Source organism: Panthera pardus, unplaced genomic scaffold (genome assembly GCF_024362965.1).
Source record: "Panthera pardus isolate Hobbes unplaced genomic scaffold, ASM2436296v1 HiC_scaffold_1, whole genome shotgun sequence".
Classification (NCBI taxonomy): Eukaryota; Metazoa; Chordata; class Mammalia; order Carnivora; family Felidae; genus Panthera; species Panthera pardus.
In genome coordinates this window covers 24486836-24501119 of record NW_026526654.1, presented here as the reverse complement: position 1 = coordinate 24501119, position 14284 = coordinate 24486836, and the positions used below count along the sequence as shown (strand labels likewise).

At 40.3% G+C, this 14284-nt stretch overlaps 1 protein-coding gene across 3 annotated transcripts in view; it reads right to left on the bottom strand.

Annotated features, from left to right (window-relative positions):
• Window positions 1-14284, bottom strand: part of ABCC4 (ATP binding cassette subfamily C member 4) — a 260432-nt gene that overhangs the window by 119898 nt on the left and 126250 nt on the right. For 2 of the 3 annotated variants that reach the window (XM_019444076.2, XM_019444075.2), the window contains exon 19: window positions 13607-13753. The exons of the other annotated variant lie outside the window; for it this stretch is intronic. In XM_019444076.2, coding sequence (XP_019299621.2) covers window positions 13607-13753 — 147 coding nt within the window. The remainder of the gene's footprint in view (window positions 1-13606; window positions 13754-14284) is intronic. 3 annotated transcript variants of the gene reach the window in all.

Here is a 14284-nt window from a genome sequence, read left to right as displayed (position 1 = left end):
CAAACACATATATCCACTGATTGCCTATACCTTATACCACCCGTATTATGTGATGCACTGTCCAGGTCATGCAAATTTTCTGCAATTTTAAAAAGGTTTCTGATTAGTATGATGTCCACATCCATTTCATAGGAAATACTATGCTAAACAATTTCACCTTGACCTGAAGAGCCACCATTACTGTGTAAAATACAATGCATAGGAATGGACGATGTATCTTTAGAAAATACCCATGGGGAGTTCAGGATACAGTGTCTGGTTCCCTTATGTAAAATTCCCAGCACACTGGCATATAGAGGTGCTCAATACATGTTTAGTTATAATCTCTATGCTGATTAAAATCTGCGTGCTGGTTAACGATTAGAACAATCTGGTTCTTAATTTTCATTTACAGGCATCGTAACTCTACGGTTTCCACATAATAACCAATGAGGACGATAACAACGGGAGTGAACAAGAAGGCAAGGGAATGCAGGGTACAAGCTTCAGAGGCGCCAGAGAGTGGAGGTTTCTCGTTGTTTTGTTGCTACTGAAGGTGACATGAGATGATGGAAGGGACAGTCTTTTGGTAAGTTTAAGTTATCAAACAAATTTACAATGTTGCTAGAAAATGAGAAGACATAGGGAAATATTCCAAATTTACCATAAGTCAGGCTGATCCCGAAGGAACTAGATTATAACTGCCAACAGATGAAACCTCTACCATGGAACAGATCCCTAAAACATTCGAGGGTGTACGAAAACTAGAGTCATAAAAATCCTATCAGTCTTTACAACCTACTTCTAAGTCTCTTTTTTATCAAGATATTTGTAAGTGAGTTCTGCAGGAAGACAGAACCATTGCGTTTCAGCGTTGAGGGCCTCTCAGACGTCACTGAGGCTGAACACTAAGACTCAGAACTAGTTAGGTGATCCCTGCCTGACTACTAACACAGCTACCTGGCAAACAGGTGTTAAACGAATAAGCACTCTATCTTCACTTGGGTCTCTCCACCCCAAACTATTCCTTCATATACCTCAGTGCTGTTATAGCCAGCCAGAAATTTCTGGCATTTAAATGATCAGTTGATTAACACTACCTGGGCAGTATATATAGAAGAGCTGTATTTGTTCTGTGGATTTATTATTCCCTTAACAGCTTTAAAAATATAATCGATAGTTTGTAAGAACCACCCAGGAATCTCCTTTTCTTCCCAAGCTGCTTTAACTGTATTTTGTGCAAGAAGAAGTTCTGAAGTAGAATGTCCATCTGATAGAAATGCAGAAGGACTGCCCAGAATTAACTACAGTGAACAAACCACAAAATGTCTCTAAAAACATCCCATGAATAAAATGTGAAGGCTTGACAATCTAAAACTGCCTTAGGTCAACTTTAACTTTCGCTTGTGAAATTTGTCATTTTGCATGCTTTTTGGAAAAAAAGGTGAATACATAGAAGCTCTACATTTTGACCAGTTATAGCATTTTTAAAAATAATAAGTTCCTGCTACTCCCAAGAAGTATACCCACTTCCCTGGAATGATTCCAATGCTGCATTTAAGTAGGACTTATTTTATAAATTTCAAACTGTCTTTCCTTAATTACACAATAGACTTCTGTAATAAACTTCAACCATATCATTTTTAAACAAAAAGTAAACCAGATGTTTGGTACTTACATGCAAATTTGAGCTCCCCTTGTGAAACCAAATTAAATTAAAGTGAACTCCGGAGTGGAGCTAGGCCCCGATGAAAACAACAACAAACACAAGCCAACAAAAAAACATGATGTTGTGTTGTGGCTTGTTGGTCTTGGTCACTTACCTATTTTTCCTTACATCTGGGAAAACATACCCTCCCTTTCCCCCACCCCACTGTTTTATCAAAATCAGCATATGCATTTGGATTTCGTTTAAAAAAAAAAAAAAAAGAGGCAATGGGGTACCTGGGTGGCTCAGTAGGTTGAGCCCCGACTTCAGCTCAGGTCATGATCTTGCGTTCATGGGTTCAAGCCCTGCATTGGGCTCTGTGCTGACAGCTCAGAGCCCGAAGCCTGCTTCAGATTCTGGGTCTCCCTCTCTCTCTGCTCCTCCCCCCACCTATGCTCTGTCTCCCTCCCTCTCAAAAATAAACAAACATTTAAAAAATACATTAAAAAAAAGAGGTGAAAACCCCTAAAATTTCAACATGTCACTTAAAGAGTCAAAAATCAATGTCCACTATATGGTAGGCACTGTTTTAAATGCTTTACATATATGGAACCTCTTAGTTCTCACACACATAAAAAAGCTTCTTTCTCCCACTATACTACCATCCCCAGTGTACAGACAGAGTTGAAGCAGACAGAGATTAAGTAACTCAGTCAAGGTCTGTCGGTGGCAGAGCTTGGATTCACATTCAGGAAGGATGATTCCAAAGTTTGTTCTCTTTACCATGGAGCCAGAATCACACTTTGATTCAAAACCACTACTGGGAAATACAAGAAATCCATTCGCATTGGTCAAATTCAAGGTCACTTTATTTGCTGGTCATTTTTCAAATTAAAAATTTTTCATCTCTTTAATGGAATCCAATAATATGAACCTTATTCTGATGTGACAATCTAACTGAAGAGAGGTCTCTCTCTCAACATGCACACCCACCTCACCCGTCTTCAGTGCTGCTTAAGGGCAATCGTGCTTCAGTCAAGAGGACCTTGATGTAGCAGTGAGATGATGACTGGCTCAGCTACTCCAAAGCTCTGCTCCCAACAGAACTGGGACATCCCAGCACCTTGACCTCCATCCCACTCTCTGACCATTAACACTGTAAAATACCTACTGATGACAACCAAAGTTCTCTCGCATCTGACATCAAATTAAAAAGGGACCTAAGAATTCCGGGGAAAGAAAAGATGGGCTATTTTTAAAGAAGTACTCCATGTTTATCCAAAACCTACAAGATACTCATTTTGTCACCTAAAATTTCAAACCCTAACCTCATCTAGAAAATTTGGCTAGTCTGACAGAGCAAGAACCAAGACAAGAACACATACCTGAAGGCGGATCATTTAAGCATTACCTTCCTGTCATGTCTCCTTTGTGAAAGAAGATGTGAGCGGTCAGAACACTTGGCATCAAGGATTCAAGCCTCTTCATTCAATGTTTAGAATTCCCTAACGTATAACAAATCTATTCACCTGGTCTAAAGACTTGACAATTCGTTAATAAACAGGTTACCTGATTGTACGATAACCACTGTCTGGGTTACACAGGTGTTGCCTTTTATTACTCTGGCTATTTATGTCAACAACTATTTAATCTTGAAGAACAATTTTCTAGTAACACTGATTACTCACCATCTTGAAACAGGGGTTTATTTTCCTTTTATATACAGGAGTATAAGTCAAGACCAACATTTCAAAGCCAGCACCAAAAACAAACACTTCTGTCTACAATACAGTTTACTGATAGAACTCATTCAACTACATTTGACTCCCTTTTCATTTTTATCCTAAGAGGGAGAGTATAGAGATTTACATTAGCATGAGATATAATTTTAAGATGTTACTACCATCTTATTCTCCAAAAAGTTAAAATAACAAATTTATAGTTCTCCCAGAGGAAATTAATTTAATGAGCCCAGGCCATTCTGACACTAAAGGAAGAAGAAAAAAAAAAAAAGTTCTAAAAGAAATGACTACATACAAGAAAACAACCATTTCCTTCTTAATCTACTTTTAGATATTTAAAGGTAATGAAAAAAATTAATCCCTGATTCTTAGTTGCAAAGCACCGCTGTGATCTAGACATATGGAATTATGTATGTGAGAAAATATATTTAAAGAACAAAACCACATACACTGTGGTACCTGTTCAAATGTTTATGCACAACAAAAAGAAGTAGGTGCTCACTATATTGTACACCTGAAACTAATATAACACCACTGTATGTCAACTGTACAGGAATTAAAATTATAAAAAAGAAGCAGGTACACTGTTTTTCTTAGCACACTCTCAAAATTTCTATACCTTTTGATTCTATGCCTCAAACAGAGTAAAGAATGAGACCACAGTCACTGAACCAAAAGAACACTTCCTGAAACCTCCACATAAAGTTTACAGACAAATCAAGATCATTAACTAAGTATTGACTTAAACATCCTAAAATCAGGGACTTAGGCTGACACACTGGTTTCTGCTGATGTTTTTAACAACACAGTGCTCTACAGCATTCTTCAACCAACAGCGAACCTGGAGGCAGGATTTTCCCATCACGGAGAGCACGACTGTATTTGGAATAACGTCTGGATGAAGATTTTTAAACACCTAACAAGTCCAAAATAGATTTTCCAGGTTTTCAAGAGGTTGAAATATTTCCCCACATGATACAATCTATTAAAATGCAAATGTAGAAAAGAAATAAAAGGAAAATATTTCCAGCAAAGACCTTGATTTTCTGACAGCTTTCCATTTAACCATGGTGTTTAGATGAACTTCCATTCAAAGTGTCCTTGAACCTTTGGACCTTGCTGTCTTTTTTCTAGATGTTAAAGAGTGTCCACCTAAATAAGAGGGAAATTTCTAAAAGGATGATCCTGGTTACCAAGAATGAGAACACCCAACAGATCATGGCTCATGTCATGACAACATTCTCAGGGAAAAAGCTGCCGTTGCTTATGTCCTACCCACTGTCTAAGCATTTGTAACACACTTCTAAAAGTCCAAAGAGAAGTTATGTGTAGATACTCATTAAAGGACGACTTCCTTCTTTCCCTGACGCACTTTGTGGAGATGAGCTCTGACACCTGGATGGTTCCTGACGGGTCAGGATAGGTGAGTATCATCAAGAGCCTGCTTAGATGCCGGGCAGGGTTTGCTATAAGCTTAGAGGTCATTACCTCAAATACATCGCTTTCTTTTGTTTCCTAAATCACTCTCACTCTCCAACTGGTATGATTTCATTTTGAAACAATCTGTCCTGAAATTCCAACAAAACAGTTTATGAAAAAGAAATATACCCCTGGGCTACGTGTATGCGTGTTGTGTGTACATGTGAATTGAGATACCTGCCCTACAGCTACATTAAATCTCTGAGTCTCTATCTTTTCTACATGGAATCATTGAATACTGATACTGGATGGGTTTTTTTGTTTTGTTTTACAAACAATCCACTGTCTGCAGATATTTCAGTTTGCAAATGCCTTGAAAACAGGGGCTTTTTGTCCTAGTGCTTGGGGACCACAACTTACAACCAGGAGAGGACCAGTAAAAATGCTTGAGGAGTGAAAAGGCCTCCCTCTTTTCACCTGTGAAACCTGAGGCCAGAAGTGAAGGGACCGTCCTAGCTACTCCAAAGCTACATGGCAGCAGAACAAGGTCTTTGCCACATCTCAACCTACATCTCAACTCCCCACTCAGTAACAGTTTAAAATGTCCACTGATGTTTTAAAATAAATGAATTCGCGGGTGTCTGGGTGGCTCAGTCGGTTAAGCATCCGACTTCAGCTCAGGTCATGATCTCACAGTTCATCAGTTTGAGCCCTACACTGGGCTCTGTGCACTGACAGTGCAGGGCCTGCTTGGGATTCTCTCTCTCTCCACTCCCCCTCCCTCCCCTCCCCACTTGAGCTCTCTCTCTCTAAATAAAAAAAATAAACACTAAGTAAATAAAATGAATTATTTTTCTTTACCTCTTAAGAATATGTAGTTTATAAGGTAAAATTATCAAGTACCAAATATTTAACCCATGTAAGTTCTAACATTTTTCTTCAATGCACAACTAAACCCCAAGGAAATGCACTGGGTATTTGACGGTTTCCTTTCCCTGACTGGTAAGTAACAGAAACTGGAACTTTGTAGAGCGTAGCTCCATGAACCACAGCTTCCAAAGAACCAATGTATATGGTTTCTTCTTCATGCCATCACATACCAGAAACAAAGACTACCATAAATAATCTATTGCAAACTCTACTTTGGAAAATAAATAGGGAAGGGTTCAATTTAACGTGAACACTGAGCGCAAAGACAAAAAGGCTCTAATTCTATTTCAACACTCTCAAGTTGCATTGTTCTTAAAGGGCGTGGCACAGAGAGATGCAAATACACTCCTGAAACCATCCCCTCTTCTATCCAGCCAACAACTACTAATCAGCTACAAAGTGTCCCATCCTGGCTTCAGAGGCTTTTGCACTAACAACAGATATGCTCCATGAGGTCTGAGAGCCCAAGGCTAAGAGAAGAGACAGGGAGTCAACACATAATTACCTAAATTATAATTTAACCACAATTGGGACAAGTACTATAGAGATGTGGTTTAAAACATAACCAAATTTTAAACTTATATGAACGAAAATGTCACAGGCTCAATATTGTAAACATCTGGGTTTTTTTTTTTTTCCATTTTCTTCATATCAAAATAAATAACAATGTTTAAAATAAGGGGGTTAGGGAAGAAATGATAACAGAAGATGAAGATGAAAATCAAAGTTCACACCACGGCATCGTTAAGAGAGCTCCAAAATCAAATGGTTGAGGGGAAACAACTAACCGTTTAGCAAAACCATAGGGGATTTCAACCCAGCAAATTTCTATCTACTCCCACCCCATGTCAGAAGACTATGCTTTCTATATGCTTATCAATATTTAGTTGTGTGAAATCTGACCCAGAAATACTATTCCAGTTTGAAATGGTTGTACAAAAGCAATAAACTGTCTCATAAAGATACTTTGATGCATTTTCTGACTGTCACAAAGAGCTACAAAGTTGAAGTAATTATCTGTGTGTGATGGGGGGGGGGCCTTTAAATAACAGTAATCTGAATTACTGTAAATCACACACCCCATAAGGTAATGCCAAATTACTGGGCACACTCACACCCGACAGTGGGACACACTAGTGAAGTCCTCAGTACCAAAGACTGCCTAGCTCCAAGTTGGCTAAGGTTGAGACAACAAATATGAAATCAATAAAAACCGAGAGTTTGGGGGTATTAATATCATAGCCACAAATATTAGAGTGAAGTGGAGAACTTACATATTAGGATACATATATCATTTAATATGTACTCTATTAGGAAATGAAAGAACACAAGTAAAATGTCGTACTTAGAAATTCCTGAGATATTACATGACTACCACTGTGAACAAGGCACAAGCTTCCCGAATCTTATCTTATTAACATTTTATTGGACAACCACAAACAGTGCTTTCTCGGTTACTAAGTTGTCAGTATTTCCATGTAGGATTATTACAGAGAAAAACCAGGAATAAGAGTAATCAGAACATTCTAGTAGATTAAAAATGTATACCAAAATGGTGCAATATTTACCAGCTCTGGACAAGAGCTATAATAATCACCCTTATAGAGATTACTGACAAAATAACAATAGTAATCAAATATATGTAACTATGTAACTATTTAAACTCGTAACAAAGGCTTTTATGATACTATTAGCAGTAAATGAGCAACTCCCATAAAATATGACTTAATATCACCATGATAAGAGTTTAAGTACATATAACCATTGTTATGTGAAAAAACATTATTTTTAATGTGTGACAGCCTGACAGGATTTAATTACCACACCTACTTCAAACTATTAGCTGCTTCATTCAAACCTGAAAAAACAATATTTATATGTAGCTATTGAGAATCACTATGATTGATGCAATCTTTTGTGTTATTCCCTTTATAGTCACTTGCATTTGTTATTATTAACAAGGAAAAAAGAAAGGGGAAATGTGTGTTTCTGTTTTGCAACAAAGCTTTTTCTGATGATGACTAACTTCTTCCTTTGAACACAAAAAGCCTCTTTAACTAATGTACATATAAATATGTTCTCTACAATGTGCACCAAGCAAGGAAAGGGAAAAAAAAAAAAACAAAAACACAAGACTGTAGGACTTAAGCCAGAATTAAAAGCAACCTAAGCAAGATGAATACATGAAAGCTGTCAGGATGGATGTTATTCTTACTCCCAATTTCTTACAGCTCATCTGCTCTCAAGAAAGAAAAACCATAGTTTCTTTTAACCATATCCACACAACAGATCTCACTTGAAAGGAAACACAGCCAGTGATTTGGCATGAATGGGCACATTCCCAATTTTCCAGCATCACTCCTGAATATTTATGTCGGTGACGAATGAGGACACCGGTAAAATATTTTAACACGAAGTCTTGCCTTGTAAATCGTCTCGATGCTGTGTCAAAACAACACCTACCATAAATCAGAAGTTTTAGGACCAGTGTTTCCTGTTCTAACATGCTACCTGCTCAGCAGAATCACTTGTGTGGACAGGCACAGATGAGTCTGTGCTAAGCAGAGCCACCTCCCCTCCTAACTTACAGAGCTGTAATTTCACAGGCCTATTATCGTCGAGGTAATTTTGACGGTGCTGAAATATTATACTTGTTAAAAATATGCATTTAGCACTAACTCCAGTGGTCATTTGAACTGGATAAACAGAGAGATATCCCTACAATTATCTTTCTTCTCTACTGATGACTCTTTTTTCTAGCAGGGCAGCAGTACTGTGACAACTGATTTTATAAACAGTACAGCAAGTTTTTCTGACAGTCCAAAAAGCTCACCGTGGTGCTTTCAGTTCACTTTTTACTTCTCCACAAGTTATTTATGAACAACGTGTAAGGGATGCTGAGGAGTCCCTTTCAAGGTTGAAGAAACAAAACAATAGTTCAAACCTCTCCCAGACTCCTGCTTCACAACCCTCAGCTCCTTACTCACGCATATCCCAATTCAGGAGTTTAGATGTGCGAAGTCATCTACGTGTGGGCAAATTAGAAATCCTAACCCTTTGGGGTGCCTGGGTGGCTCAGTCGGTTAGGCAGCCGACTTCAGCTCAGGTCATTATCTCGCGGTCTGTGGGTTCGAGCCCTGCGTGGGGCTCTGCGCTGACCAGCTCGGCACCGGAAGTCTGCTTCCGATTCTGTGTCTCCCTCCCTCTCTGCCTCTCCCCTGCTTGCCCTCTGTCTCTTTCTCAAATAATAAACATTAAGGGGAAAAAAAGAAAAGAAATCCTATCCCTTTGAGCAATTCCAGATTTTTGATTGGGGGGTACACAAATATGTCTCTCAGTTCCATACGTTAATGAGCACAAGAAACTTCCATCGGAAAAAAATAAAATTGACAAAAGAAGAGGTTAGTCCATTTGCTTTTCTCCTTTTATAGTACTCTGGCCCTAACTTAATCTGTAAGGAAAAAATAACGATATGCATTTGTACTTATCTTATACCGGATGCCTAAATAAGTGAACACACACACACCACTGCAGGATAACCAGTCACGTGAGGTGAACACAAAGGCCACAACCCAGTATTAACTTTGCACTTTCCTGAGAGAATAAACAAACACCAGTATCTCCTGACATCGGTGGCCCACTTTCTTAAAGCCGAATTAACACACTGAAAGCAAATAAACAAATTATTTATCTGGAATCCATTACAGTCAGTTCATTCAGCCAAGTGTTAGGTCACTGTTATTAGGCATGAAGAAACAGAACAACTATCCACTCATCTTGTTTCCAAAGTGAAGGGTGAAATTCTAGATAACCTCTACCCATTCTGCTCGCGTGGAAGGGAACTGAAGAAACTGCCTGGTCATATTTTCCCCTAAACTCATGTTTGACTCCGGTCATACAGGCGGCCATATTCTGCCCACAGGGATTAAAATATATCCAGTGGAGATGTCAGCGGCTACCCATTCCAAGTACTATTCCAGTTTAGAAATCCACATAACCTTGTGTGAAACGCCAGATATTCTGGGACAACACTGTGAATAATTCTTTAATAAAGAGTCTAATGTCTCAAACATAATAAACTACAGCAATGATTTAAAATTCTGCACCAATACTATAAAACACAAGACTCCAGCTATAAAAAATGGAATTTCTAAGCTTTAAATTAAAAAAAAAAAAAAAATAGGTTTTTGCAATAAGGTGCCCTTACAGTATATCCCTGAAATAATATAGATCATGCTGCCCTCTTGTGCCAGACGTAAAAAATAAAACAAATTCAGGAGAACATGGTTTATGCTGAATATAGACATAATCTTCTAATTTCTGAATTGCTTCCCTGTATTCCCTGCGCATTAAGATCTGATAGAACAGAAAGGACAGAAGACAAATGTTGATCATGGAAGAGGTAGGTGTGGCCCTCAGTACAGGAACACACACAGACCACATCTAAACAGGCACTACTCAACTCAAGTTGTTGCAATCAGAATGTGCGGGAAATGCCGGGGCAGCTGAAAACGTGCAGCCCTTTAACAGACACACAATACGGTCACCAAAATACACTGAGAAGGGAAGGATAAAAATAAAGGAAGGCAAAAAGAGGAAAAGAAAAGTAGCTTTTTGCCCTTCTAAGACAACACACTTAGCTGACTGAAATTTTACCCAGTTTAAGACTGATTGGGTTATGAAAAAAATCAGTGGGTAAAACAGTACTGCATTATATAAGCAAATAAGTTAACTCCGTGCAACCATACATGGGTTCAAAATGAAGAGAAACTTAGTCGTGAAGCTTGGAAAGATGGCGCCTTCTTAAAAACCAGAGCTCTGGAGTGCTTCAAGAGCAGCCAGAGAGACTTAGCCAGCAAGAAGGAACATGCACTGTCCGGGTTCACCTTGTCCTTCTCCCTAAATCCAAGTCAGAGAACCTGGGACTTTTGGGCCAGGGCAAGGGGCAGCCAATGTTTCAGGACCCTTCACCGAAGGCCTGGTTCTCTGCACAAGGTCAAAGGATCTCCCACTGATCAACAAAATGGGAGAAGCAGGAAAAGGGAATCAGCCCATCTGGGGTGGAAACACCCATGAACAAATGTAAAAAGAGACTTCCACAATCCGGATTGGGTTCACTGGGAATATTCCAGCACAAGCGGGAACTGCAGGTGGCTATGGAAGGGAACCCTGGCAGACATCTGCAAATCCAAGCCAGGCTATAGTGTGTGCAGATGCCGTCGCCACCCCAGGCCTCACTTGCAGGAGACTACACCCTTCCCCTCCTTCCCATCCCCTCTTTTCCAAACTCCAAGATGCTGTCAGGACCACGAACTCTTAGGAAACTTACTGACATCTCCCTGAGAAGGTGCTCTGGATAACAAAGTACTGAGAAGAGAATGATATGCTTCCTGGATTCTCCATGCTGCTCGGAGGGCACTCTGTAACTCGGAGTGGGATCACTGGGCACAGATGTTTAACGTAAAAATCAAGTCTGCCTAGGGGTGCCTGGCTCACTCAGTTGGTTGAATGTCTGCCTCTTGGTCTCGGCTCAGGTCATGATCTCACGGTTCAGGAGTTTGAGCCTTGTGTTGGGCTCTGAGCTGACAGTGTGAGCCTGCTTGGGATTTTCTCTCCCCCTCTCTGTTTCTCTGCCCCTCACCTCCCTCCCTCCCTCCCTCTCTCTCTCTCTCAATAAACTTTTAAAAAAATGAAGTATGCCTACCCTTCTACTATAGAGGGGAATTGCTTTTTTAATATTATAGAACCATTAAAATATATATACGATCCATGATGTTCCCTATGAAGCACAGCTTTGGTGTGTTCTTCCCATTGGTTTAAAAACTATAAAAATGATATCCAAATGGAAATTTAAAATCTACCACTTAAAATACTTTTCTAATTAAAAAAAAAATTTTTTTAATCTATCACTAAAAACAGTAAATAATTCATGCCCTCTGAACATTCTGGACAAACTGGGCCTATCTTTGGAGTGCTTATTTGGGTTTCTATTTTCTTGAAGGAAAAGAAGCCCTGTTAACAGATCCAGGAGGGGGAGAGCAAGATAAACACTAGTGTGTGGCTCTAAGATTAGCGACCTTGAAGATTTAGACTCGGTCCCAAATCCTTGAATAATAAATAAATCAGCATGTGGAGAAGCCTACAGGTCTTGAACAGGAAGAACCTGGTTAACTGTGGCCATGAGCATTCAGAGGCTGTGATAACAGAAACGCAGTCCCACTTAATGCTCTCAACTTTATGACCACAGTTTTCAAATTAACTGGCAAAGTGCAGCAACTTCCCGGCCGTCAGATGTGTGCGCCCTCCAGTCTCCTGACCGCGGCTGTAACAAGACTACAGATGAGTCGGGGCCTCTGCAGATCACCGTTCCTGTGCTCTGCACCCGGCCTGCGCTAAACAAACGTGCTGAATAAACAGCGCAAAATGCTTTCCTGAACAGTCTTATTTAACCCTCACGACAGCCTTGTGAAGCAGGAAAGGCAGCTGGCATTTCCATTTCACAGGTGAGGAAGTTCCGAGACGCCACGCGTCACTGTGGCCAAGAGTCATTAGGTGCTGACCACGGGCCAAGCACTGCTCTAGGCTGTGTGAATGTACCGATCTGCTTTATTCCCACACTGTCTGGATAAGGGAGGTACCAAGAGTATCCCCATTTTACAGCTAAGAATGCTGAGGCACAGAGAAATTAAGTAACTAGCACCTGAGTACTCACAGAACCATAACCAGCTACTGTGATCAGCTAGCACAGGTGTGAGCCCAGGCAGCCGGATCCACAGTCCACACTTCTAACCACGACAACATCCCGCTTTGAGAGTCACCTGCCCAGCGGTATGTACACCTGTGGCCTGGGTCACACGGCTAGTTAACAGCCAGGCCAAGCCTACTCCTGTGCTCTCTCCAGCCTCCCTCCCTGCCTGGACGGGTCCCCTCAATCCTCTCCTGCGTCAACCAAGCCGCCCTGGGCCTGAACGGTGGGAGCACGTGTTGATGAACAAACTCTTCCTGGGGACCCAGGTCAGGAGGCCACCCCCAGCAGCAAGACATGTCAAAGACCTCAGGGTGGGGCATCAACCACTCAGACACCCTCCAGGTGTGCTCACGTTGAGAAACTTATGTGCGACGTGCCACAAAGCCTCCAATTATGGAAACAAAAGTCCACTTTAAAGCTAGAGTGAGGAGCTTCTATCGAAGAGGATGTGTACACTTCAATCTTGGGTTTTAATTAATTTTTCATTACAATTTTAGGTACACCTTCAAGTCCAGGATGACCTAGTTTAATGCCACATGATGCAGTCAATGTTCTGGCAACTGGTCAACAACATTTAAATGCGCCTGCATCCAACGAAGGGTGTTTCATATGCCCCACAACAAACAGATTCCTAAACCTGTTTATTTTCCACACGCACGTAAATCGGAATAGAAGCTTGCATGCACCTGGGGTGCCTAGGTGGCTCAGTCAGTTAAGCGTCTGACTTCAGCTCAGATCATGATCTCCAGATTCAAGAGTTCGAGCCCCACATCGGGCTCTGTGCTGACAGCTCAGAACCTGGAGCCTGCTTCAGATTCTGTGTCTCCCTCGCTCTCTGCCCCTCCCCCACTAGCACTCAGTGTCTCTCTCTCTCTCTCTCTCTCTCTCTCTCTCCCAAAAACAAATAAACATTTAAAAAAACTAAAAAAAAAAAAGAAAGAAAGAAAGAAGCTCGTATGCACCCCACATTCAGATTTTGTCGGGTAGTAGAAAACTGTCAGTGAAGCTTTTTGTGGACAATGAATCAACACACACAGCGATTTCTTCCAAGTGTCTCCTCCATTCTCAATGCTGAAAAGTGATCAGACACAAACAGTGTCAACGAGGCAGATTTACAAAGAAACCTGGTGTCTGACTTACCTATTGGGTTTCTGTCAAAGAACAACACTGGAGCTCTCAAAATGGATTCAAACATTTTGTTGTGCAAAGCTTGTGAGGAATTAACAAGGACGTAGAATACCAACAGAGATCTCGCTATGCCAAAAAGCACAGTAGCCACAGTTAAACCTGAAATAAAGAAACATCACTCAGAGCACAACATCCCCACCTTTTCTTTGGCGAAGCCACAGCATGGCAGGCAGTTGATGAAATTCTGTGTCATAAGACATGTGGCTTCTGTAAGAGTGCAATGCATTTGCAAGATACTTTTATAAAGAAGTATATCATTTACTTTTCTCTCATTAAATAAAAACTGTATGCAAAAGAAAATCAGGTGTAAATGATAATTTCATACTAGGCTTTCCTGATTCAATTACAAGTTCTATTAAAACCAAAGAAAAAGAGATAATTACAAAAACTCGTTGATCTTCCCTTCTCCACATTTCAAGTTTTGCTACCTATTTACACATCTCATAATCTAAAACTTCCGGTATGCTCTCACACCAGCATGTGAATTAACAGGGAACAAGGGAAATGACATGCCATTTCCTTGTAGAAAATGTCCAGGTGGCTTTAAAGAATATGAAAATACCATATTAAGTTGCAAGTAGAAAATCTCTCAACGGAAGTGCAAGAAAATACAAATTATACATTAGCATG